The sequence below is a fragment of the Numenius arquata genome, chromosome W (assembly GCF_964106895.1).
Source record: "Numenius arquata chromosome W, bNumArq3.hap1.1, whole genome shotgun sequence".
Taxonomy (NCBI): Eukaryota; Metazoa; Chordata; class Aves; order Charadriiformes; family Scolopacidae; genus Numenius; species Numenius arquata.
Window position 1 is genome coordinate 22762895 of NC_133615.1, and position 27937 is coordinate 22790831.

The 27937-nt window shown below is 47.5% G+C and overlaps 1 protein-coding gene across 3 annotated transcripts in view; it reads right to left on the bottom strand.

The window, feature by feature from the left end:
- The window catches only part of LOC141476736 (kinesin-like protein KIF2A), a 115103-nt gene that overhangs the window by 47876 nt on the left and 39290 nt on the right, over nt 1–27937 (bottom strand). For all 3 annotated transcript variants that reach the window (XM_074165543.1, XM_074165542.1, XM_074165541.1), the window contains exons 2-4: nt 15814–15908; nt 5690–5809; nt 5190–5244 (exon numbers count right to left, since the gene is read on the bottom strand). In XM_074165543.1, coding sequence (XP_074021644.1) covers nt 5190–5244; nt 5690–5809; nt 15814–15908 — 270 coding nt within the window. The remainder of the gene's footprint in view (nt 1–5189; nt 5245–5689; nt 5810–15813; nt 15909–27937) is intronic.

The following is a 27937-nucleotide window of genomic DNA, read 5'->3' on the forward strand; positions in this document are numbered from 1 at the left end:
TCCTTTTCTGCCAGGCAGCTCTCCAGCCACTCTTCCCCAAGACTGTAGCGCTGCATGGGGCTGTTGTGACCCAAGTGCAGGACCCGGCACTTGGCCTTATTGAACCTCATCCCATTGGCCTCAGCCCATCAATCCATCCTGTCCAGATCCCTCTGCAAAGCCTTTCTACCCTCAGGCAGGTCGACGCTCCCACCCAACTTGGTGTTGTCTGCAAACTTACTGAGGGTGCACTCGATCCTCTTGTCCAGATCATTGATAAAGATGTTAAAGAGAACCAGCCCCAATACCAAGCCCTGCGGGACACCACTCGTGACTGGCTGCCAACTGGATTTAACTCCATTCACCACCACTCTCTGGGCCTGGCCCTCCAGACAGTTTTTAATTCAGCGGAGAGTACTCCCATCCAAGCCACGGGCAGCCAGTTTCTCCAGGAGAACGCCGTGGGAAACCATGTCAAAGGCCTTACTAAAGTCCAGGTAAACAACATCCACAGCCTTTCCCTCATCCACCAAGCGGGTCACTTTGTCATAGAAGGAGATCAGGTTGTCAAGCAGGACCTGCCCCTCATGAACTGGGCCTGATCACCTGGGTGTCCTTCATGTGCTGCATAATGGCACTCAGGATGATCTGTTCCATGACCTTCCCAGGCACCGAGGTCAGACTGACAGGCCTGTAGTTTTCTGGATCATCCTACCGACCCTTCTTGTGGATGGGAATCACATTTGCTAGCCTCCAGTCAGCTGGGACCTCCCCAGTTTGCCAGGACTGCTGGTAAATGATGGAAAGTGGCTCAGTGAGCACTTGCGTCAGCTCCCTCAGTACCCTCAGGTGGATCCCATCTGGCCCCATAGACTTGTGTATGTCTAGGTGTTGGAGCAGGTCCCTCACCACCTCCCTTTGGATTATGGGGGCTTCATTCTGCTCCCTGCCCCTATCTGCTAGCTCAATTGTTTGTTACCAAATATAGGCCTCTGCTTTGTTTATAACCATATGCTAACTAAAATGTTGCTTGCTTCCTACTAACCTTCTTACTGTGTGAGAAAATAGTTAATTATGGAGCTTCTTACTGTGTGAGAAAATAGTTGGCCACCGAGCTGATAGTGATAAGGATGGGATAGCAAGAAGTAGTTAATCACCTCAAGGTTCTCTCATATGTCAAAGTATGTACTCCTATACCAATTAGGACAGAGCTGTGGCTACTTCAAAGGACAACCTTATCATCCTCAAGAAGCTGGCAAACACAGTAAACTTTTACTGTCCTGAGATGACTCAGTACCTTGAAAGGATAATGTGAGGAAGGGTATCCTTACCCAAACAACTACCGAGGAACTCATGCCTGCGCAGAAGTGTTTTGCCGACGCTGCAAAATTTAGTATGCATGTGCAAAAGGGCTATTCGGTCATCCTAATGAATATGTAAGCCTAGGTGGAGTTATGTATTAGGTAGGCGGAATTATGAGAATCTTTTGTGTATAAATAATGGGTGAATGTCCCCATAAGGTGTGCTAGATCTGTCGATGATCTCAAAGGTCCCTTCCAACCAAGGAGATTCTGTGATTCTGTGATTTCCACCTAGCACCCGACCTCGAATAAAGCAACATCTCCTCTCTAAACTGCTTCTGGTTTCAAGAAGTCTACCTAAACTTATTGATTCGATATGTGATAAGGATGCTAGTTTCTAAAGAAGCAGAGCGATGTCTGTTCCCAGTGAATGTAGTGGGAGTGGCATGCATGCAAGTCTTTTTGGTAGAGCTGAATGTTTTAAGTTGTTTTTCAAAGAGTTCTTCAAAGCAGATATGCTTCAGCTGGCCAGTTTCCTGTATATGTTCCTAACAAGGTCTGCCAGAAGAGTACGAAAGTGAAGGTAACAACTTTGATTAGTAGCTTAGAGGTGACATTCCAATTCTAAATGAAGGCCAGCACACTTTGCAACATGGATACAACTATGGAAACAGGTATCAAATGGGATAGACAAGACAAATCCCCAGATCATTTTAAATATGATAGGAGATCTAGTTTATAGCACAAATTACCTACACTAAACAAGACAATGTACTGAGAAAAGTGTAGTTAGAAGGCCAAAAAGGACAAATATTTAGGCCAACTGTGAATAGTAAGATGCACAGGACCTATTAATATACAAGCTACAGGGTGTCCTGCTTTGAGGTAAAACAGAACCAACTTTCTGTTCAGTAATTTTACATCTTAGCTAGGCCTCTTCTAACTGTCTGAAATTAACAGCATATTGTGGAGAAAACTGCTCGTTCTCAGGGTGATAAGACCAATGTTTGTACTTCATGCCAAGGAACAGTATGCACAGAGGGTCTTGCTTATACTTATTGCTATAACAACCAAGGTCAGCTAATTTTGTTATTTGCCCAATTGGAGGGTCGGAAATGGAAAAAATCTACAGAGGTTCCACCTGTGGGGAGAAGCGGACAAGACAAGTGACCCAAACCTGACCAATAGGGGTATTCCATCTCATCTGCCCCCCCATGCTCAGTATAAAAGCTGAGGGATCAAAAGGTCAGCTCTCTTTCTTCAATGGCCCACATCCGAAGAGGACTCTGTTCATCTGCCTTTGATCCCGATCCGTGTGTTCCTGACTCCAGAGCTGGAACCCAGTTCCCATCCATCACTGAGTCCAGCCTGGGACTTCCCCAGTGCCTGCCAGTGACATAATCCCGGGAGCTTGATACGGTTTTGTATATATTGTATCTATTTCATTATTCCTTTTTTTATTTTAATATTAATACTTCATTAAAGTAGTTTAGTTCCTTCTAAACTTCTAAATCTCTTTATCTCTTTCTCTCCTCTCATTTTTTGGGGGGAAGGGCCATCTGTCATTTGGATTGGCCAATTCGGCCTAAACCACGACACAGGGTTATTCCATACCAAACATCACAGAATCACAGAATGGTATGGGGTTGGAAGGGAATTCTGGAGATCATCTAGTCCAACCCCCTGCCAAAGCAGGTCCACCTAGAGCAGGTTGCACAGGAATGTGTCCGTGCGGGTTTTGAATGTCTCCGGAGACGGAGACTCTACCACCTCCCTGGGCAGCCTGTTCCAGGGCTCTGCCGCCCTCAAAGTAAAGAAGTTCCCCCTCATGTTTAGATGGAACTTCTTATGTTCAAGTTTGTGCCCATTTCCTCTTCTCCTGTCCCTGGGCACCACTGAAAAAAGACTGGCCCCATCCTCTTGACACCTGCCCTTTAGATATTGATAAGCATTGATCAGATTCCCCCCTCAGCCTTCTCTTCTCCAGGCTAAACAGACCCAAGTCCCTCAGCCTTTCCTCAGAAGAGAGATGTTCTAGTCCCCTAATCATCTTTGTAGCCCTCTGCTGTACCCTCTCCAGTAGTTCCCTGTCCTTCTCGAACTGGGGAGCCCAGAACTGGACACAGTACTCCAGATGGGGCCTCGCCAGAGCAGAGTAGAGGGGGAGAATAAGCTCCCTCGACCTGCTGGTCACACTCTTCCTGATGCACCCCAGGATGCCATTGGCTGCCTTGGCCACAAGGGCACATTGCTGCCTCATGGTCAGCCTGTTGTCCACCAGGACTCCCAGGTCTTTCTCCTCAGAGGTGTTCTCCAGCAGGTCAGCCCCCAACCTGTACTGGTGCATGGGGTTATTCCTCCCTAGGTGCAGCACCCTACACTTGCCCTTGTTGAATTTCATCAGGTTCCTCTCTGCCCAACTCTTGCTGTATGGCAGCACAGCCTTCTGGTGTGTCAGCCACCCCTCCCAGTTTTGTGTCATCAGCAAACTTGCTGAGGGTACATTCCATCCCTTCATCCAGGTCATAGATGAATATATTGAAGAGGACTAGACCCAATACTGACCCCTGGGGAACACCACTTGTTACGGACCTCCAACTAGATTCTGGGCCACTAATAACAACCCTCTGAGCTCTGTCTTTCAGCCAGTTTTCAATCCACCTCACTGTCCATTCATCTAACCCATACTTCCTAAGCTTACCTATGAGGATGCTGTGGGAGACTGTGTCAAAAGTCTTGCTGAAGTCAAGGTAGACAACATCCACCGCCCTCCCCTCATCTATCCATCCAGTCATGCCATCGTAGAAGGCTATCAGGTTAGTCAGACATGATTTCCCCTTGGTGAATCCGTGTTGACTACTTCTGATAGCTTTCTTTTCCTCCATATGCTTTGAGATGACACCCAGAACGAGCCATTCCATCATCTTTCCAGGGAAAGATTATGGAACGGCTCGTTCTGGGCGTCATCATTTACTCATCATTTGCTACAAATGGCAACGTGTATGGATGTGAGGAGAGCCCATCAATAAGATGTCTCAAATTTAAACCATGTTAGTTTGAAAAAAATTATCCCCTCCTCATGAGATTTCTGATTTAATACCCCCAGAGGCAAATGGCAGAAGGGAGAAAGCGATCCCAGTCATCTACCAGAAGAGTCTGAACACTTGCAAAGATATGCAAGCCTACTTGTTTTTCAAGTTTAAACAGATGGAATGGAATCTAGTCTGAATTAATGATGGTAGATTAAAGTTTGGAAGAAGAATCATCACAATCATTAGTACAAGTTAACTTTAATGCAGGAAAGAAAATGAAAACAATAAGCAGTAACTATTTCTCATGTTATTAGATGCATTGCATCTGTATTCATCCAATACACACTTTTCACCTATCCTCCTGATATTTCAGCACTTTTGTATATTTTTTGCTATTAAGCGTAGAGAGAGAAATAGCCTGTAGGGTTTAAGTACTCTTTGAATGAATGTTTACACAAAGACTGTTAGAAAACAAAGCTAAAAAATTGAAAGCGTAAGAATTTTAAGTGCACTACTTAATGCATTTTGAAACACTCAGTTAAGCTGAAGCAAACTGAGGATGCTTTAACTTGGAAAAGTCCACACATGATTTCATATAGCATAATTAATTAACTTCAAATTTTTGCACCTTCAGTTCATTCAGCTCAACTTTCCTAATGCTGTATTGCTTAAACTTGCATATAAATACTATTCATATGGCATGCATTCCTAAATATACATAGGAGTAATTCTAGGAATGATGTACCATGTCTTTTACATGTCCCATGCATATATACTGAAATAGAAATGCAGAAATATTAAGGAATGTTAGATGAGCAGGAGATTAAAATGTTCCCATATTTTTTACTTCATTGAAATGGAAACAGATAACATTTACCTCTGTTATCTCTGGCAGAAGTGTCATTCTTAATAGGTGCTATGGTTCGTCGACTCTATAAAGAAAGAAATCTCTGTTATTTGATCACCTTATTATTGAAAACATAAACTGCAGCCCCACCTCTGCTTCTTTCCAATAAATAAAAATAACACAACATCAGCAATACAGAGAGGTGATTGCTGTCAAATCCTTCCCTGAAGAGCTTAGGGTGAAGACTGCTTGAAGTATACATACTGTTTCAAAACAACCTCTAAAACCTTTTCCATCTTTTTCCTTGAGATATATTTAGTTATATAAATATAAGTAAGTCCCCAACTCCCTCTCTGCCAAACCTGTTCTTAGAAAATTTTTATAAACCCCTATTCACCATAGGAAAAAAAAGGAACACAGTTATCAAGTAGCTCCACAGACACAAAAGCTAGATTTAAAAATTCAAGCATAACAACATGTATAGGAGTACTGCAAGTTTAATACGAACATATTGCACAGGTATTACCGACCTTCATGATTTTGTTTACTTTGGCTGCTGGAGTAGGTGGTGGTGGTGTCTCTGGACCAGGTTCAATATCTTCATCAGGTGCAAGATCAGGGTTAAGTGAAAATATGCTCTCCAAGTCAATCTGTGTAAAAGAATATAAAACACATTTATGAGTCTTAGAACAACTCTCATTACTCCTGTTATGTTTGAGACTAAACAATAAATATGTTTAGTGGTTTTACCCCACAATTTGTTAATTTTATAACCTGAATGACCTTATTTTATGTTCACTAAAAACAATGTATGCTTTGGTCTTCATATTAGTTGAAAACATATGCTTCAGAAAAGGGATTAATTAAAAATGACCAATAGATATTCATAATTTTGTAAAGTGATTAAATTAAAACAGAAGTAGCTAGCATTACTGTAGTAATTTGACAATTACTACAGAATATGAAAGACATTCTGTAACATAAAAAGAAAAATATCTTAAATATTTGAAATTTCCCAGACAGTACAAAAGAAACAGACGAATTAAAACCACCCAAAAAATAAAAGCGCGGTTGAAACCATGTTTAAATTTATCACGTTTTTTTTTTTTTCCTTGTAAGTGTTTCTCATTCAAAATGCCGTAAAATGTAAGGGGGGAGGGGCAGGATCTTAAAAATAGCTGGCTTCATATCTATTGAAACTTGGTTTCCTAAAAATCCTCTGGCTGGACCTTTTAAAGTCCTCATTACTGTACAGATTCTGTGTGCCCAGAGGTATGAGAACTGATGAGATCACCAGGATATTCTCATAACTTTTTTTTTCCTTTTTCCTGTGTTTTCTGAAAACTGGTGAAGTGTAATTATTTCTGAGCTGCTTTGCCACATCTCAGCCGAAACTGGCTAATGTGGTCTAAAATTCACAGAAAGAGGGGACAGCAAAGCATAACCGGGACACACAGAGACACGGTTTCTTAAAGAAAGCAAGGCTGGAAACTTATTAACAAAAATAAACAAATAAAAAAAACAAACTAGCAGTTCAATCCCTCAATAATACAAACACAAAAAGATTCTAATCCAGCTCTCCCACTAGTTTCCTGTCTGGATTGCAAGTGATTATCCTTCTCAAAAATTTGATTTTCCCACTTGTAAAAAGGGGTAACAAGGTCAGCCTTTGTAATCTGGTTCAAAATCAAAAGATGAAAAGCACTATTAAAAAGCTATGACACAGAGCTCAGGAAGTCAAATTTAATACAACAGAAACCAGCATTTGCCCAATAATTCCCATTCAAAACAGCCTGTAACCAAAGAACCATCAAGTGAATTAAGATTTAAAGAATCATAGAATAGTTTGAGTTGGAAGGGACCTTAAAGATCATCAAGTTCCAACACCCATGCCGTGGGCAGGGACACCTCCCACTAGTCCAGGTTACTCAAAGCCCCATCCAGCCTGGCCTTGAATACTTCCAGGGATGGGGCATCCACAACTTCTCTGGGCAACCTGTTCCAGTGCCTCACCACCCTCACAGTAAAGAATTTCTTCCTAACATCTAATCTAAATCTCCCGTTGTCCTGGTTTCGGTGGGGATAGGGTTAATTTTCCAAAGGATCTGGGACAGAACACAGCTATTCCATACCATGTGAGGCCAGGCCCAGTCTAGAGCCAGGGAACTGGTGGGGATGGGAGCAGGAAGTCAGCTTGCAGCTAGCTTGGATTGGACTGGGGCTCCCCGGGGTCCAGCTGGTGAGCGGAGATACCACAACGGTGTTCAAACATTCCTGTATCAGTGTTGTTGTTTTTCTGTTCCCTTTGCTGTTCTCTTAAACTGCCTTTGTCAGAACCCACAAGTTTTGCCTTTTTCTTCTGATTCTCCCCCATGGCTCAGGGTGGGGCGGGGGAGGGGGTGCTGAGAGAGTGGCTGGGTCTGAGGCTAAACCACGATAGTCCTTTTAGGCGCCCAATGTGGGGCTCGCAGGGTGGAGATAACGAAAAATCCAACCAGAGCTTGTTAAAATAATTTTTTTGTGTGCATTTATTATATTAGTTAAATACTTGCTGGTCACAATGTTGCTTTGTTTGTTCTAGGGGCTGTGTTATGTAAATTCCTATATGGTTTATATACTCCCTGCAATACTGTTTATCACCTCTGGGAGAGGGATCAGGATTATAATTTTGCTGTCCTGTGTAATATCAACTTATGATATGATAGCATCACTGTTCAGGCAGTTATGAGGGGTGTTTATGTGGTACTGCTGTCCTGCCCATACCTCGGGTGCCATCTCTCAGAAATTATTAATAATCACACCCAATCTATGGGGGAAACGGGGGGATACTTTCCCCAGCTCTGTTACCTCCATTTTCTCCTTCAGGTGAGGTATGACAGCTTCTGAGAATTTTGAATACCTCTGGGATGCTCAGACCAGCCTGGTCCTATTGTTAGGTCTCCTGAATGTGTTCCAGGTCTTGTTTAGGGTCAAACAACTATTTAAGACTACCACCCAGAGATCTGCCCCGAGGCTGGAGAGTCATGGATGGCATGGCATGTGGGAGAATATGGGCAGGTATCTAGAGAGCTTCTCACCTCCAATGGTTTGGGACTTCGCCTCCGAACAACTACAGGACCCTGATAAAGTGATAGAAGATTTGAAAGGAAAATGCTGTGGCTATTTCAGAGAGGCACAACTCACTGCACTGTGCTGGGCCTTGGCCAGTATCTACTAGACACTGCTCCATATTATGCAGCACACTCAGGGGAAAGAGATGGAAAGCAGGCCAACAGACGCTACTCCAACCCCGGTGGCAAGCACTGCAGCTGGACCAGAAAACCAACCCGTGCCCGTATCAGTTGCCCCTATACAGAGGAAGAAATATACCAAGAAATCAGTTCGCTTGGTAAGGGATGACAATGAACCAGGGCCATCACGAGAACAGAAAGAAGAGGCAGAAGCAGAGATAATGACCCAATCCCTATCCCTGAGCGAGCTGCGGGATATGACAAAGGATTTCAGCCAACTTCCAGATGAGCACATCATCACCTGGATACTCCAATGCTGGGATAATGGGGCCAGTAGCTTGGAACAGGAGGGTAGGGAAGCCAGGCAGCTGGGATCCCTGTCTAGGGAAGGGGGCATTGACAAGGCGATTGGAAAAAAGACACAAACCCTCAGCCTCTGGAGGCGACTCCTGTCAGGCGTGAGGGAAAGGCACCCCTTCAGTGAAGATGTTGTATGTCATCTGAGCAAGTGGACAACCATGGAAAGAGGTACCCAATACCTAAGAGAATTAGCCGTGCGGGAGATTAATAGATTGGTCCAGGCCGGAAGGGACCTCCAAAGGTCATCTAGTCCGACCTTCCCACAGTCAGCAGGGACACCCCCAACTAGACCGGGTTGCCCGGGGCCTTGTCAGGCTTCACCTTGAATATCTCCAGGGAAGGGGCCTCAACCACCTCCCTGGGCAACCTGTTCCAGTGTTCTACCACCCTCATGGTAAAGAACTTTTTCCTAATATCCAATCTAAATCTCCCCTTCTCCAACTTAAAACCATTGCCCCTCGTCCTGTCACTGCAGGCCTTTGTAAACAGACTCTCCCCAGCCTTCCTGTAGGCCCCTTTCAGGTACTGGAAGGCCGCTATTAGGTCTCCCCGGAGCCTCCTTTTCTCCAAGCTAAACAACCCCAGCTCCCTCAGCCTGTCCTCATAGCAGAGGTGCTCCAGCCCCCTGATCATTTTGGTGGCCCTCCTCTGGACCCGCTCCATCAGGTCCATGTCCTTTCTATATTGAGGGCTCCAGACCTGCACACAGTACTCCAGGTGAGGTCTCACCAGAGCAGAGTAAAGTGGCAGAATCACCTCTCTGGATCTGCTGGATCTGATTTATTATGACCTGGACAGCGCACAGTTACCCGCAGATCCTGATGAGGTCCAATGTACAAGGCCCATGTGGCAGAAGTTTGTACAGAGCACACCATTGTCATATGCCAACTCATTGGCAGGAATGGAACGGAAAGGCGAAAAGGGACCAACGATGGAAGAGGTGGCTGCCCGACTCCGGCAATATGAAGAAAGTCTCTCTTCCCCCCTCATCTCAGCTGTGGAGAAACTGTCCCAGAAAGTCCAGCAACTTGAAGAGAATATGTCCTACTCCCCAACTGTACGGGCCAGTATCTCAGCTATTAGGAGCAGGCGTCTCTCTACTCAACAGACAGAATACAGAGGGTAGACACCACGAGGCACCCTGTGGTTCTACTTGCATGACCACAGAGAAGACATGAGGAAGTGGGATGGACAACCTACTTCAATCCTACGGGCACGGGTACAGGAATTCCAAGGAAGAACAACCACAAAAGCGGATCTCCCCAGGAAAAGTGCTGCCATAGTTTCCAGCGGGCAGTTCCCCAGACAGAATAGAAGGCCTGATCTTACTTCTGATCCTCTTGAAGGAACTTCCAAGTCATTTCTGCAAGATGTGTGTAACGGATACTATGACCAGGATTAGAGGGCCCTGCCTCCAGCCAGGTGGGGGAAAGGGACAACCGGGTTTATTGGACAGTGTGGATTCGATGGCCTGGCACATCAGACCCACAGGAGTATAAGGATCCAGTGGACACAGGTGCACAGTGTACCCTAATACCATCAAGCTATAGAGGGACAGAAGCCATTTGTATTTCTGGAGTGACAGGGGGATCCCAAGAGCCGACTATACTGGAAGCTGAAGTGAGCTTAACTGGGAATGAGTGGCAAAAGCATCCCATTGTGACTGGCCCAGATGCTCCATGCATCCTTGGTATAGATTATCTCAGGAGAGGGTATTTTAAGGACCCAAAAGGGTACCAGTGGGCTTTTGGCATAGCTGCCTTGGAGGCGGAAGAAGCTAAACAGTTGTCTCCCTTGCCTGGTCTCTTGGAGGACCCTTCTGTTGTGGGGTTGTTGAGGGTTGAAGAACAACAGGTGCCGATCGCTACCACAACGGTGCATCGGTGGCAATACCTCCCTAACTGAGACTCTCTGATTCTCATCCATAAGCTGATTTGTCAATTAGAGATTCAAGGACTGATCAGCAAGATTCGCTCACCCTTTAACAGTCCCATTTCGCCACTGCGAAAATGTAATGGAGGCTAACTGTGGACTATCGTGGCCTGAATGAAGTCATGCCACTGCTGAGCGCTGCTGTGCCAGTCATGCTAGAACTTCAATACGAACTGGCGTCAAAGGCAGCCAAGTCATATGCCACAACTGATATTGCTAATGCATTCTTCTCTATTCCATTGGCAGCAGAGTGCAGGCCACAGTTAGCTTTCCCTTCGAGCAGAGTCCAATACACCTGGAATCAACTGCCCCAGGGGTGGAAACACAGCCCTACTATTTGCCATGGACTGATCCAGACTGCACTGGAACAGAGTGAAGCTCCAGAACATCTGCAATACATTGACAACATTGTCGTACTGGGGCACCACAGAAGGGGAAGTTTTTGAGAAAGGGAAGAAAATAGTTCGAATCCTTCTGAAAGCTGGTTTTGCCATAAAATGAAGTAAGGTCAAGGGACCTGTGCAGGAGCTCCAGTTTTTAAGAATCAAATGGCAAGATGGATGCCTTCAGGTCCACCCCTAGGGTTTTGGAGTCGGGGATACAGAGGATCCAAAGCCCTCTATATTGCAACTGGTAAAGACACATTGGCAATATACGAAGGGGTTCAAGCTGCTTCAGAAGTGGTTGGTACAGAAGCACAGCTCTTCTTAGCACCTCTACTGCCGGGGCTGGGCTAGATGTTCAAAGAAAGTGTCCCTGCCACACATCATGCAACTGATGCTACATGGAGTAAGTGGACTGCACTGATCACATAGCAGACTCGAATGGGAAACCCCAGTCGCCCAGGAATTCTGGAAGTGATCATGGACTGGCCAGAAGGCAAGGATTTCAGAATATTGCCAGAGGAGGAGGTGAAGTGTGTGAAAGAGGCTCCACCGTATAATAAACTACCAGAAAATGAGAAGAGATATGCCCTGTTCACTGATGGGTCCTGCCGGATTGTGGGAAAGCATCGAAAGTGGAAGGCTGATGTATGGAGTACTACACAGCAGTACTACAAGGCAAGTTGCAGAAGCTGCTGAAGGACAAGGCGAATTGAACCAGTTTGCAGAGGTGAAAGCCATCCAGCTGGCCTTAGACATTGCCAAGTGAGAAAAATGGCCAGTACTTTACATCTATACTGATTCATGGATGGTGGCAAATACTCTGCAGGGGTGGCTACAGCAGTGGAAGCAGAGCAATTGGCAGTGCAGAGGCAAACCTATCTGGGCTGCCCCATTGTGCCAAAATATTGCTGCCTCAATAGAGAATCTAGTTGTGAAAGTACATCATGTAGATGCCCATGTACCCAAGAGCCAGGCCACTGAGGAACATCAGAACAACCAGCAAGTGGATCAGGCTGCTAAGATTGAAGTGGCCGAGGTGGATCTGGACTGGCAACATAAGGGTGAACTATTCAGAGCTCGATGGGCCCATGACTCCTCAGGCCATCAAGGAAGAGATGCCACATATAGATGGGCTCGTGAGCGAGGGGTGGATTTGACCATGGACACTATTGCACAGGTCATCCATGAATATGAGACATGTGCTGCAATCAAGCAAGCCAAGCGATTAAAGCCTCTTTGGTATGGAGGACGATGGCTGAAATACAAATATGGGGAGGTCTGGCAGACTGATTATATCACACTCCCACAAACCCGTCAAGGCAAGCGCCATGTGCTCACAATGGTGGAAGCAACCACGGGATGGCTTAGAAACATACCCTGTGCCCCATGCCACCGCCCGGAACACCATCCTGGGCCTTGAAAAACAAGTCCTGTGGCGACATGGCACCCCAGAGAGAATTGAGTCGGACAACGGGACTCATTTCTGAAACAACCTCATTGACACCTGGGCCAAAGAGCATGGCATTGAGTGGATATATCACATTCCCTATCACGCACCAGCCTCTAGGAAGATAGAACGGTACAATGGACTGTTAAAAACTGCACTGAGAGCAATGGGTGGTGGAACCTTAAAACATTGGGATAGACATTTAGCAAAAGCTACCCGGCTAGTTAACACCAGGGGATCTACCAACCGAGCTGGCCCTGCCCAATCAAAACTTCCACGTACTGTAGAAGTGGACAAAGTCTCCATAGTGCACATGAAGAATATGTTAGGGAAGACAGTCTGGGTTAGTCCTGCCTCAGGCAAAGGCAAACCCGTCCGTGGGATTGCTTTTGCTCAAGGACCTGGGTGCACTTGGTGGGTGATGCGGAAGCATGGGGAAGTCCCATGTGTACCTCATGGGGATCTGATTTTGGGTGAGAATAGCCAATGAATGAAACTGTATGATGTTAATTGCTAAATGACCCTGCCACTGTATGTCCTCACTACTATAACTGCTATCAGTTGTACTGCAGTAAGCATCACCCAAACTAATGATAGATGGACTTTGATGAAAAACCGAGTAGAGTGCAGCGGTGATGGGATCAGAACTGACCCCAGCAGCTGGTGCCCAGCAACTGCATCGAGATCAACGTCTCCAACCATGGACCGTGGGCATGAGCCGCACCGGATACACCAGCCGCAAGCTCCAAAAATACAGCATGCAACAATCCAGCATCACACACCATCTTGCCTGACCTGAGAGACTGCTCTAACAGATGGAGCCCAAAGCCACGGATTAAATGAACTCAAGGGACATTTTTAGAGTGATGGCCCACAGACTAAGGACATTATATCTGTATAAATATATATGTACACACATATATATACATATATCAAAGACAGGGAAAACTGTTGGCAATTAATTGGAAAGTGTAAGATCTGTGCATGACGTAGATGGTATAGAATAAGGGGTGGGTAATGTCCTAGTTCCGGTGGGGATAGGGTTAGTTTTCCCCAGGATCTGGCAGGGGACACAGGTATTCCATACCATGTGACACGCCCAATCTGTAGCCATGAACGGGCCGGGGGAGGGGGCAGAAAGGGGGCTGGGGCTTCCCTTGTCTGGTGTATTGTTGTTGTTTTTTCCTATCGCTAAACTCCCTAATAAAGAGTCCCCTTCAGGTACTGGAAGGCTGCTATAAGGTCTCCCTGGAGCCTTTTTCTTCTCCAGGATGAACAACCCCAACTCTCTCAGCCTGTCCTCAGAGGAGAGGTGCTCCAGCCCTCTGATCATCTTCGTGGCCCTCCGCTGGACCTGCTCCAACAGGTCCATATCCTTCCTGTGCTGAGGGCTCCAGAGCTGGATGCAGTACTCCAGGTGGGGTCTCACCAGAGCAGAATAGAGGGGCAGAATCACCTCCATTGACCTGCTGGCTATGCTTCTTTTGATGCAGCCCAGGATGCAGTTGGCTTTCTGGGCTGCAAGCATACATCGCCAGCTCATGTTGAGCTTTTCATCAACCAATACTCCCAAGTCCTTCTCCTCAGGGCTGCTCTCTAGCCATTCTCCTCCCAACCTGTATTTGTGCTTGGGATTGCCATCACCCAGGGGCAGGACCTTGCACTTGGCCTCGTTGAACTTCATGAGGTTTGCATGGGCAGACCTCTCAAGCCTGTCCCGGTCCCTCTGGATGGGATCCCTTCCCTCCAGCATGTCAACCACTCCACACTGCTTGGTTCCACAACTTGCCGAGGGTGCACTCAATCCCACTGTCCATGTCTCCAACACGGATATTAATGAGTACCGGTCCCAGTACCAATCCCTAAGGAATGCCACTCATCACTGGTTTCCACTTGGACATTGAGCTGTTGACTGCAACCCTTTGAGTGCAGCTATCTATCTAGCCAGTTCCTTATCCACCGAGTGGTCCATCCATCGAACCCATGACTTTCCAATTTAGAGACCAGGATGTCATGCGGGACAGTGTCAAACACTTTGCATAAGTCCAGGTAAATGACGTCTGTTCTCTCCCCTTATCTACCAACACTGTAACCCCATTGTAGAAGGTAACCAAATTTGTCAGGCATGTCTTGCCCTTGGTGAAGCCATGTTGGCTGTCACAAATCACCTCCTTATTTTCCATGTGCCTTAGCAGAGATTCCAGGAGGATCTGCTCCATGATCTTGCCGGGCACAGAGGTGAGACTGACCGGCCTGTAGTTCCCCAGGTCTTCCTTTTTTCCCTTTTTGAAAATGGGGGTTATGTTTCCCCTTCTACAGTGTCCTGGTTTGAGGTAAAACAGAACTAATTTCCTGTTCAGTAATTTTACCTTTTTAGCTGGGCCTCTTCTAACTAACTGAACTCTGAAATTAACAGCATATTGTTCAGAATCTGCTCGCTCTCAGTGATAAGACCTGATAATACCAAGGAATGGTATGCAGAGAGGCCCTTGCTTATACTTATTGCTATAACAACCAAGGTCAGGTAAATTTGTTATTTGCCCCATTGGAGGGTTGGAAGCGGAAAAGCGTAGAGGGGTCACACCTGTAGGGAGGAGCGGACAGGACAGGTGACCCAAAACTGACCAACAGGGTATTCCATCCCATCTACATCATGCTCAGTATAAAAGCTGAGGGATCAAAGGGTCATCTCTCTTCCTTCAATGGCCGACGTCTGAGGAGGACCCTGTCTGTTCGTCTGCCTTTGATCCCGATCCGAGCAATCCTGACTCCAGATCCGGAATCCAGCTCCTGTCCATCACCGAGTCCAGCCTGGGACTTTCCCCTGTGCCTGCTGGTGACGTGATCATCATCCTGGGAGCTTGATACAGTTTTGTATATACTGTATACTTTTTTTTTCCCCCCTTTTTTAAAAATTATTTATTATTTCATTATTTATTAATGTTTTTATTAAAGTAGTTTAGTTTTTTCTAAACTCATAAATCTCTTTTATCTCTTCCTCTCCTCTCTTTTCCTTAGAAGGGGGAGGGAGGGGCCATCTGTCGCTCTGATTGGTCAATCTGGTCAAAACCACGACATACAGTCAGCAGGAACTTCACCAGACTGCCATGACTTTTCAAATATAATGGAAAGCTGCTTAGCAACTTCATCCGCCAGTTTCCTCAGGACCCGTGGATGGATTTCATTAGCTCCCATGGGACCTGATATTTTTTCTTTGTTTCCAGTGCAAATTCCAAAGTAATATTCACGTAGAATACACATTTTTTAAAAGAGAAATGTTCTAAAATAACTAGGTTTACCTCTTTCCCTTTAGTATCTCCATTTTCAATCCATTCAACAGTTACGCTTTCATTATCTCCATTTAGGGATGTTACCATAGCTTGGTGAATGCGGCCTAAAAAGGAAACATAAACGATCAATTAACAGATGGAAAAAATTTCCCGAAGTTATTTTAATCCCTGCACTGAGAAATGCAGATAGAGGTAGGAAGAAAAGGGTTTAAAAAAAAAAAAAAAGTGATAAATAGAATATGATTCCTGGCCATAAACTGTAAACTGGCTCAGATTTGATCCACTAGCGGATGCTCTAACGGGACAGTCAGTGTACAAGTGAAAAATGAACAGAAAACTGAGTGGTAAGTAAAAAAAAATACCATGTAAAAGCCACACTAAGACTCTTCTGAGAGTCTCCCATGGGTGGGAATGTTTCCTGAGGTGCATTCCACAAAGGCTTGTTTGTCTCCCTTCTAGGCTGATACAACATTAAATGTCCCAAACAATGAGGGAAGCCCCCTGAAATTGTATTCTGATATCCATTTCTTGTGGGCATTCAATCAATTGGTAATTCACCTAAAATTAATTGCCTGGTATTTAACACAAATCATCATTTTACAGGCCACCTGATCAGGAAGAGGAAGTCGATGAGGCTTTCTACAGACAACTGGAAATAGTCTCACAGTCACAGGCCCTAGTTCTCATGGGGGACTTCAACTACCCTGGCATTTGCTGGAAAGGCAACACAGCCAGGCACGCACGCACAGTCCCAGAGGTTTCTGCAGAGCATTGATGATAACTTCTTGACAGAGGTGGTGGAGGAAGCAACGAGGAGAGGTGCTCTGCTGGACCTTGTGCTGACGAACAAAAGAAGGACTGGTTGGGGATGTGAAGGTTGGGGGCAGTCTCAGTTGCAGTGACCACAAGATGGTGGAGTTCAGGATCCTGCATGGAAGAAGCAGGGCAATAAAGAGCATTACAACCCTGGACTTCAGGAGAGCTGAATTTGGCCTCTTCAAAGACCTACTTGGAGGAATCCCATGGGCTAAGGCTCTAGAAGGAAGTGGGGTGCAAGAGAGCTGGTTAATATTCAAGAACCACTTCCTCCAAGCTCAAGACCAGTGCATCCCTAGGAGCAAGAAATCAGGCAAAGGAGGCAGGAAACCTGCATGGATGAGCAGGGAGCTTCTGGAAAAACTCAGATGGAAGAAGGAAGTTTACAGAATGTGGAAAAAGGGACTGGCCACTCAGGGGTCAGGAACATTATCAGACTATGCAGGGATGCAACAAGGAAGGCTAGGGCCCACTTGGAATTAAACCTGGCAAGGGATGCCAAGGACAATAAGAAGGGCTTCTTCAAGTATATCAGCAGCATAAGGAAGACTAAGGAAAATGTGGGCCCACTGCTGAATGAGGTGGGTGCCCTGGTGACGGAGGATGCAGAGAAGGCAGAGCTACTGAATGCCTTCTTTGCTTCAGTTTTTACTGCTAAGGCCGGCCGTCAGAAACCCTAGACCCCGGAGGTAAGAGAGAGAGCCTGTGTCCTGGGTTGAGAGACACAGGACTAACTTTTCTTCTAATGCTGGGGAAAATTGCACTTTTAGAAGACTCTAGTGTCTGAATTTGTGAAAATATTTATTTTATAGCCAGCCAGGCTCCGTGGGATTCAAGGTTAGTGTTTTTGAGCCTTGCCAGGGGCAGGGACAAGGAGGAGCAAGGCCTGGGCATTTGACCCAGGCTGGCCAACAGGATTATTTCATACCATGAACGTCACATTCAATATAAATTAGAAAAGTTTGCTGCGTAGCGGGCTCTCTCCCTGATGGCAGTGGTCCAGACAACTCATTGCCCCGATGCCAGAACCCTGAGGCCTTCCCTTCCTCCTGAAGCCATTGCGCTCGCAGTGTCCGATACTTGCTGTCCACTGCTGGGAGTGCACAGCTTCCTACTGATATAGTTGGCTGAGTATAATTCCTGTATATCTTATATCAGTATTGGGATTAATACTGGTTCTTTAGTATTAATGTTAATTATTTAGTCTTAGTCTATTAAATCTATTTACATTTCAACCCTTGTGTTTCTTTGTGTTCCCCTATTCCCCTTTCCAGGTGGGGAGGGGTCATTGCGTGATAGAGTAATTGTCTAACGACAATAGATTGTTATGGGTTCTCTCAAACCATAACAGCCTGGAAAAAGAAGACTTTCACTTGGTTGAGGATCAGGTTAGAGATGATTTACGCAAACTTGACATGCACAGATCCATGGGCCCTGATGGGATGCACCCACAAGTGCTGAGGGAGGTGACAGATGTTATTGCGAAGCCTCTCTCCATCATCTTTGAAAGGCCATGGAGAACAGGAGAGGTGCCTGAGGACTGGAGGAAAGTTAATGTCACAGCAGTCTTCAAAAACAGCAAGATGGAGGATCCAGGAAACTACAGGCTAGTCAGCCTCACCTCCATCCCTGCAAAGGTGATGGAACAGCTCATCCTGGATGTCATCTCTAAGCATGTAGAAGGAAAAGAAGGTTATCGGGAGTGGTCAACATGGAATCATGAAGGGGAAATCATGCCTGACCTATCTGATAGCCTTCTATGATGGCATGACTTGCTGGGTTGATGAGGGGAGAGCAGTGGATATTGTCTACCTTGACTTCAGCAAGGCTTTTGACACAGCTTCCCCCAGCATCCTCATAGGTAAGCTTAGGAAGTATGGGTTAGATGAATGGACAGTGAGGTGGATTGAAAACTGGCTGAAAGACAGAGCTCAGAGGGTTGTGATCAGTGGAGCAAAGCCTAGTTGGAGGCCTGTAACTAGTGGTGTTCCTCAGGGGTCAGTAATGGGTCCAGTCCTCTTCAATATATTCATCAATGACCTGGATGAAGGGACAGTGTACCCTCAGCAAGTTTGCTGATGACACAAAACTGGGAGGGGTGGCTGACACACCAGAAGGCTGTGCTGCCATTCAGTGAGACCTGGACAGGCTCGAGTTAGGCAGTGAGGAACCTAATGAAGTTCAACAAAGGCAAGTGTAGGGTCCTGCACCTAGGGAGGAATAATCCCATGCACCAGTACAGGTTAGGGACTGACCTGCTGGAAAGCAGCTCTGCAGAGAGGGACCTGGGAGTCCTGGTGGACATCAAGTTGACCATGAGGCAGCAACATGCTCTTGTGGCCAAGAAGGCCAGTGGTCTCCTGGGCTGCATTAAGAAGAGCATGGCCAGCAGGTCGAGAGAGGCTATCCTCCCCCTCTATTCTGCCCTGGTAAGGCTGCATCTGGAGTACTGTGTCCAGTTCTGGGCTCCCCAGTTCAAGAAGGACAGGGAACTACTGGAAAGAGTCCAGTGGAAGGCTACGAAGATGATCAAGGGAATGGAGCACCACTCTTATGAGGAAAGGCTGAGACACCTGGGTCTGTTTAGCCTGGAGAAGAGAAGACGGAGAGGGGATCTTATCAATGCTTATAAACATCACCCCGAGGTCCTTTTCTGCTGGGCAGCTTTCCAGCCACTCTTCACATAATCACATGGGGTTGGAAGGGACCTCTGGAGATCACCTAGTCCAACCTCCCTGCCAAAGCAGGTCCACCTAGAGCAGGTTGCACAGGAACATATCCAGGCGGGGTCTGAATGTCTCCAGAGAAGGAGACTCCACCACCTCCCTGGGCAGCCTATTCCAGTGCTCTGCCACCCTCAAAGTAAAGAAGTTCCTCCTCGTGTTTAGGTGGAACTTCTTATATTCAAGTTTGTGCCCATTTCCTCTTCTCCTGTCCCTGGGCACCACTGAAAAAAGACCGTCTCCATCCTCTTGACACCCTCCCTTTAAGTATTTATAAGCATTGATCAGATCCCCCCTCAGTCTACTCTTTTCTAGACTAAAAAGACCCAAGTCCCTCAGCCTCTCCTCATACGAGAGATGCTCCAGGCCCCTAATCATCTTTCCAGCCACTCTTCCCCAAGCCTATAGCATTGCCTGGGGTCGTTGTGACCGAAATGCAGGACCCAGAACTTGGCCTTATTAAACCTCATGCCATTGGCCTTGGCCCATTGGTCCAACCTGTCCAGGTCCCTCTGTAGAGCCTTCCAACCCTCAAGCAGATCAACACTCCCACCTAGTTTGGTGTCATCTGCAAACTTACTGAGGGTGCACTCAATCCCCTCATCCAGATCATCAATAAAGACTGGCCCCAAAACTGAGCCCTGAGGGACACCACTGGTGACCAGCCACCAACAAGATTTCACCCCATTAATCACAACTCTCTGGGCACGGCCATCCAGCCAGTTTTTTACCCAGTGAAGAGTACAAAATCACAGAATCTTAGTGGTTGGAAGGGACCTTTGAGATCATCGAGTCCAACCACATTAAAAACAAACAAACAAAAAAAAACCCCACAACACACAAAAACAAACAAAACAAAACAAAAAAAAAAAAAGCACCCACCAACTAAACCCCACACCCACAATCTCACACACAAGACCCCACCACAAACCAACAATCCCGGGCACTAGAGCATGCCCTGAAGAGCCATGTCTACACATTTCTTAAATACCTCCAGGGATGGTGACTCCACCACCTCCCTGGGCAGGCTGTTCCAGTGCTTGACCACTCTTTCAGTAAAGTAATTCTTCCTAATATCTAATCTAAACCTCCCTTGCCGCAGCTTCATACCATTTCCTCTGGTCCTGTCGTTATTCCCTTGGGAGAAGAGGCCAACCCCTGCCTCTCTACAGTTTCCTTTCAGGTAGCTGTAGAGGGCAATGAGGTCTCCCCTCAGCCTCCTCTTCTCCAAACTAAACATGCCCAGTTCCCTCAGCCTCTCCTCATAGGACTTGTTCTCCAGACCCCTCACCAGCTTGGTGGCTCTCCTCTGGACACGCTCCAGCACTTCAATGTCTTTCCTGTAGTGAGGGGCCCAAAACTGAACACAGTACTCAAGGTGAGGCCTCACCAGTGCCGAGTACAGAGGCACGATGACTTCCCTGCTCCTGCTGGCATACACTTGTCTATGCCACGATTTGCCAGCTTCTCCAGGAGAACGCTGTGGGGGACGGTGTCAAAGGCATTACCAAAGTCCAGGTAGACAACGTCCACAGCCTTCCCCGCATCGAGAGGACGGGTCACATGGTCATAGAAAGAGATCAAGTTGGTTAAGCAGGACCTCCCTTTCATAAACCCATGCTGGCTGGCCCTGATCCCTCGGCTGCCCTGCACTTGCTGTGAGAGCTCACTCAAGATGATCCTCTCCATGATCTTTCCCGGTACTGAGGTCAGACTGACAGGCCTGTAGTTCCCCAGATCCTCCTTCCAGCCCTTCTTGTAGATGGGCGTCACATTGGCCACCCTCCAGTCATCTGGTACCTCTCCTGTTGACCAGGATTGTTGATAGATAATGGAGAGAGGCTTGGTGAGCTCTCCCGCCAGCTCCCTGAGTACCCTTGGGTGAATCCCATCTGGCCCCATAGACTTATGCATGTCCAGGTGCAGAAGCAGATCATTAACTTCTTCCTCCTGGATTATGGGGGGGTTGTTCTGCTCTCTATCCTTATCTTCCAGCCCAGGAGGCTGAACACCCTTGGGGTAGCTGGGCTGACTATTAAAGATAGAGGCAAAGAAGGCATTAAGGATCTCAGCCTTCTCCTCGTCCTTGGTTGCCATGTTCCCCCACCAGCATCCAGTAAGGGATGGAGATTCTCCCTGGCTCTCTTTTTATTGTTGATGTATTTATAAAAACCTGTTTTGTTGAACTCCCTGAAAGCCACACAATTTTAACTTGTTTGTAGCTTGCAGGCTGCAGCCCACACACACCCATGGTGGCCCCTGCAGGTGTCTCTACCAAGCCACCCTCAGTCCTACCAATTTCACCTGTGTGCACACCCATGCACCAACACAGCTTCCCAGCAGCTCTGCAAGATGAGCGCAGTCTGTTAATTCTCACATCCACACACTACAGTGTGCACCTCCTCCAACAGCACCATCAAACAAATCCACTCCTCCAATGCCAGCATATCCCACCTGCCTGCTGCCCCTGAGCCACCCCCCAGGAGCCCAAGGGCCATGTCCAGCTCCAAAAGCCCAAACCAATTGTCTTGGAGGAGTCCATGCATACATTGCTGCTAGTGGGCACCCACTTAGGGGCAAAACATATATATAACATGCAAAGGAAGAGACTAACTGAAACTTGGGCAAAGCAGAGCACATGGGGGAACTCGCAGAGCTGTCAGCACCCCTGGGCAGCACTGCTTTCGCATCTGCGGTGCTGTCGTGGTTTAGCCTCAGACGGCAACAAAGGACCACGTGGCAGCCACTTGCTCAGATCGGCCCCCCCCCCGGCCAGCGCGGCCAGGAGGGGAGAATCGCAAGAAAAAGGCAAAAACTCGTGGGTTGAGACAAAGGCAATTTAACAGAACAGCAAGGGGAGCAAGAAACAACAACAACAATAACACCGACAGAGGAATATACAACCACAAGTACGATACCACCGCTTGCCGACCGCACCTGGGAAGCCGCCCCCCCCCCCGACCGCTCCGCTCCCCTGGGGGGGATGACTTCCTCTCTCTGCACCCCCGACTTCCTGCCCCTCCCCTTCCCCGGCTAGCTCCTGTTACCCCCTGGGCATGGCTCACATGGGATGGAATACCTGTGTCCCTGCTAGGTCCTGGGGAGAATTAACCCTATCCCCGCCAGACCCAGGACATCATCCACCCCTTATTCCATACCATTTCATGCCATGCCCAGATCCTACAGTTTCCAATTAAATACTATCAGTTTCCCCTGACACATATATACACACATATGTATATCTCCATACAGGCGTAATGTCCTTAGTCTGTGGGCCATCCCTCTAAAATGTCCGTTAAGTTCATTTAGTCCATGACTTCGAGCTCCATCTGTTGGAACAGTCCCTCAGGGCATGCAAGATGGCGTGTGTGGAACTGGACTGTCGCATGCTGTATTCTTGGGGCTTGTGGCTGATGTATCCGGTGCGGCTCATGTCCATGGGCTGAAGATGTTGATCTCAATTAAGTTGCTGGACGCCAGCTGCTGAGGTCAGTTCTGGTCCCTTCGCTGCTGCACTTTACTTGGTTTTTCATCAGAGTCCATTTGTCATTAGTTTGGGTGATTCTTACTATAGTACAACCAATAGCAGTTACAGAAATGAGATGTACAGTGGCAGGGTCATTTAGCAATTAACATCATACAGTTTCATTCATTGGCTATTCTCGCCCAAAATCAGGTCCCCGTGTGGTACACATCGAACTTCCCCATCCTTCTGCATCACCCACCAAGTGCACCCAGGTCCTTGAGCAAAGGCAATCCCATGGACGGGTTTGCCTTTGCCTGAGGCAGGACTAACCCAGACTGTCTTCCCTAACATATTCTTCATGTGCACTACGGGGACTTTATCTCCCTCCACAGTACGTGGAGGTTTTGATTGGGCAGGGCCAGCTCGGTTGGTAGACCCCCTGGTGTTAACTAGCCAGGTAGCTTTTGCTAAATGTGTATCCCAATTTTTTAAAGTCCCACCACCCATTGCTCTCAGTGCAGTTTTTAACAGTCCATTGTACCGTTCTATCTTCCCAGAGGCTGGTGCATGATAAGGGATGTGATAGACCCATTCAATACCATGCTCTTTGGCCCAGGTGTCAATGAGGCTGTTTCGGAAATGAGTCCCGTTGTCCGACTCAATTCTCTCTGGGGTGCCATGTCGCCACAGGACTTGTTTTTCAAGGCCCAGGATGGTGTTCCGGGCGGTGGCATGGGGCACAGGGTATGTTTCCAGCCATCCTGTGGTTGCTTCCACCATTGTGAGCACATGGCGCTTGCCTTGACGGGTTTGTGGGAGTGTAATATAATCAGTCTGCCAGGCCTCCCCATATTTGTATTTCAGCCATCGTCCTCCATACCAAAGAGGCTTTAATCGCTTGGCTTGCTTGATTGCAGCGCATGTCTCACACTCGTGGATGACCTGTGCAATAGTGTCCATGGTCAAATCCACCCCTCGCTCACGAGCCCATCTATATGTGGCATCTCTTCCTTGATGGCCTGAGGAGTCATGGGCCCATCGAGCTCTGAATAGTTCACCCTTATGTTGCCAGTCCAGATCCACCTCGGCCACTTCAATCTTAGCAGCCTGATCCACTTGCTGGTTGTTCTGATGTTCCTCAGTGGCCCGGCTCTTGGGTACATGGGCATCTACATGACGCACTTTCACAACCAGATTCTCTACCCGGGCAGCAATATCTTGCCACAATTCAGCAGCCCAGATAGGTTTGCCTCTGCGCTGCCAATTGCTCTGCTTCCACTGCCGTAACCACCCCCACAAGGCATTTGCCACCATCCATGAATCGGTGTAGAGATAAAGTACCGGCCATTTTTCCCGCTCGGCAATGTCCAAAGCCAGCTGAATTGCTTTCACCTCTGCAAACTGGCTTGATTCATCTTCTCCTTCAGTGGCTTCTGCAACTCGTCTTGTAGGACTCCACACAACAGCCTTCCACTTTCTATGCTTTCCCACAATCCGGCAGGACCCATCAGTGAACAGGGCATATCTCTTCTCATTTTCTGGTAGTTCATTATACGGTGGAGCCTCTTCCGCACACATCACCTCCTCCTCCGGTGACATTCCAAAATCCTTGCCTTCTAGCCAGTCCATAATCACCTCCAGAATTCCTGGGCGACTGGGGTTTCCCATTCAAGTTCGCTGCGTGGTCAGTGCAATCCACTTACTCCATGTAGCATCCGTTGCATGATGTGTAGCAGGGACCCTTTCTTTGAACATCCAACCCAGCACCGGCAGCCGAGGTGCCAAGAGGAGCTGTGCTTCTGTACCAACTACTTCCAAAGCAGCTCGAACCCCTTCATACACTGCCAGTATCTCCTTTTCTGTTGGAGTATAGCGGGCTTCGGATCCTCTGTATGCCCGACTCCAAAACCCTAGGGGTCGACCGCCTGTCTCCCCTGGCGCTTTCTGCCAGAGTCTCCAGGTAGGGCCGTTCTCCCCAGCTGCTGTGTAGAGCACGTTTTTAACATCTTGTCCTGCCCGGACTGGCCCCAGAGCTACTACATGGACTATTTCCTGTTTAATTTGTTCAAAAGCTTGTCGCTGCTCAGGACCCCATTTAAAATCGTTCTTCTTCCGGGTTACTTGATACAGAGGGCTCACAATCAGACTGTAATCTGGGATATGCATCCTCCAAAAACCCACAATGCCCAGGAAAGCTTGTGCTTCCTTTTTACTAGTTGGTGGAGACATAGCTGCGATTTTATTGATCACGTCCATTGGGATCTGACGGCCTCCATCTTGCCATTTTACTCCTAAAAAATGTATCTCCTGTGCAGGTCCCTTGACCTTACTTCGTCTTATGGCAAAACCAGCTTTCAGAAGGATTTGAATTATTTTATTCCCCTTCTCAAAAACTTCTTCTGCTGTGTTGCCCCATACGATGATGTCGTCAATGTACTGCAGATGTTCCGGAGCTTCACCCTGTTCCAGTGCAGTCTGGATCAGTCCATGGCAAATGGTGGGGCTATGTTTCCACCCCTGGGGCAGTTGGTTCCAGGTGTACTGGACACCCCTCCAAGTGAAAGCAAACTGTGACCTGCACTCTGCTGCCAGAGGGATTGAGAAAAACGCATTAGCGATATCAATTGTGGCATACCACTTGGCTGCCTTGGACTCCAGTTCGTATTGAAGTTCTAACATGTCCGGCACGGCAGCACTCAGCGGTGGAGTGACTTCATTCAGGCCACGATAGTCCACAGTTAGCCTCCACTCTCCATTAGATTTCTGCACCGGCCATATGGGACTGTTAAAGGGCGAGCGAGTCTTGCTGATCACTCCTTGAATCTCTAGTTGACGAATCAGCTTGTGGATGGGGATCAGAGAATCTCGGTTAGTTCGATACTGCCGCCGATGAACTGTTGTGGTAGCGATTGGCACCTGTTGTTCTTCGACCCTCAACAACCCCACAACAGAAGGGTCCTCTGAGAGACCAGGCAAGGGAGACAACTGTTTAACTTCCTCCGCCTCCAAGGCAGCTATGCCAAAAGCTCATTGGTACCCTTTTGGGTCCTTAAAATACCCTCTCCTGAGATAATCTATACCAAGGATGCATGGAGCGTCTGGGCCAGTCACTATGGGATGCTTTTGCCACTCATTCCCAGTTAGGCTCACTTCAGCCTCCAGTACAGTCAACTCTTGGGATCCCCCTGTCACTCCAGAAATACAAATGGCTTCTGTCCCTCTATAGCTTGATGGTATTAGGGTACACTGTGCACCTGTGTCCACTAGATCCTTATACTCCTGTGGGTCTGATGTGCCAGGCCATCGAATCCGCATTGTCCAATAAACCTGGTTGTCCCTTTGCCCCACCTGGCTGGAGGCAGGGCCCCTCTAATACTGGTCATAGTATCCGTTACTTGCCTCTTGCAGAAATGATCTGGAAGTTCCTTCAAGGGGATCAGAAGTAGGCTCAGGCCTTCTATTCTGTCTGGGGAACTGCACATTGGAAACCGGGGCAGCACTTTTCCTGGGGAGATCCCCTTTTGTGGTTGTTCTTCCTTGCAATTCCTGTACCCGTGCCCGTAGGATTGAAGTAGGTTGTCCATCCCACTTCCTCACGTCCTCTCCGTGGTCACGCAAGCAGAACCACAGGGTGCTTCGCGGGGTGTACCCCCTGTATTCTCTATCTTGAGTGGAAAAACGTCTGTTCCTAACAGCTGAGATACTGGCTCGTACAGGTGGGGAGGACATATTCTCTTCAAGTTGCTGGACCTTCCGGGACAGTTTCTCCACAGCTGAGACAAGGGGAGAAGAGAGATTTTCTTCATATTGCCGAAGTCGGGCAGCCACCTCATCCACTGTTGGTCCCTCTTCGCCTTTCCATTCCATCACTGCTAATGAGTTGGCATATGACGATGGTGCGCTCCGTACAAACTTCCGCCACATGGACCTTGTGCATTGGATCTCATCAGGATCTGTGGGTAACTGGGCATTGTCCAGGTCATAATAAATCATCTCCCGCACGGCTAATTCTCTCAGGTACTGAATACCTCTTTCCATGGTGGTCCACTTGCTTGGATGACATACAACATCTTCACTGAAGGGGTGCCTTTCCCTCACGCCTGACAGGAGTCGCCTTCAGAGGCTGAGAGCTTGTGTCTTTTTCCCAATTGCTTTGTCAATACCCCCCTCTCTAGACAGAGATCCCAGCTGCCTGGCTTCCCTACCCTCCAGTTCCAAGCTACCGGCTCCGTTGTCCCAGCACCGGAGCAGCCAGGTGACAATGTCCTCACCTGGAAGTCGACTGAAATCTTTTCTCATGTCCCATAGCTCACTCAGGGACAGGGATCGAGTGATTATCTCTGGTTCTGCCTCTTCCTCCTGTTCTCGTGACAACCCTGGATCATCGTCATCCTTCGCTGAGCGAACTGATTTCTTGGTGTATTTCTTCTTCTGGATAGGGGCAACTGATACGGGCACAGGTTGGTTTTCTGGTTCAGTTACAGTGCCTGCCACTGGGGTTGGAGCAGCCGCAGTGCCTGTCGGCCTGGTTTCCATCTCTTCCTCCTGAGGATGCTGCGCAACATTGAGCAGTGCTTGGTAGATACTGGCCAGGGCCCAGCACAATGCAGTGAGTTGTGCCTCTCTGGAATAGCCACAGCATTTTCCTTTCAAATATTCTATCACTTTATCAGGGTCCTGTAATTGTTCGGTGGTGAAATCCCAGACCATTGGAGGTGAAAAACTCTCTAGATATCTGCCCATGTTCTCCCACATGCCATGCCATCCATGACTCTCCAGCCTCGGGGCAGATCTCGGGGTGGTAGTCTTAAGTAGTTGCTTAACCCTAAACAAAAACTGAAAAACATTCAGGAGACCTAGCAATAGGACCAAGCTGGTCTGCGTGTCCCAAGAGTATTCAAAATTCTCAAAAACTAGCATACCCAGCACGAAAGATAAAAGGGAGGTGAAAGAACTGGGGAAAGCATCCCCCCCTGCTTCCCCCATAGACTCAGTGTGTTTATTAATAAATTCCCCGAGATATGGGCAGGAAAACAGTGCCAAATAAACGCCCCAACATAACCATCTGAACAGCGATGCTATCATATCATAAGTTGATATCACACAGGACAGCAAAATCATAATCCTG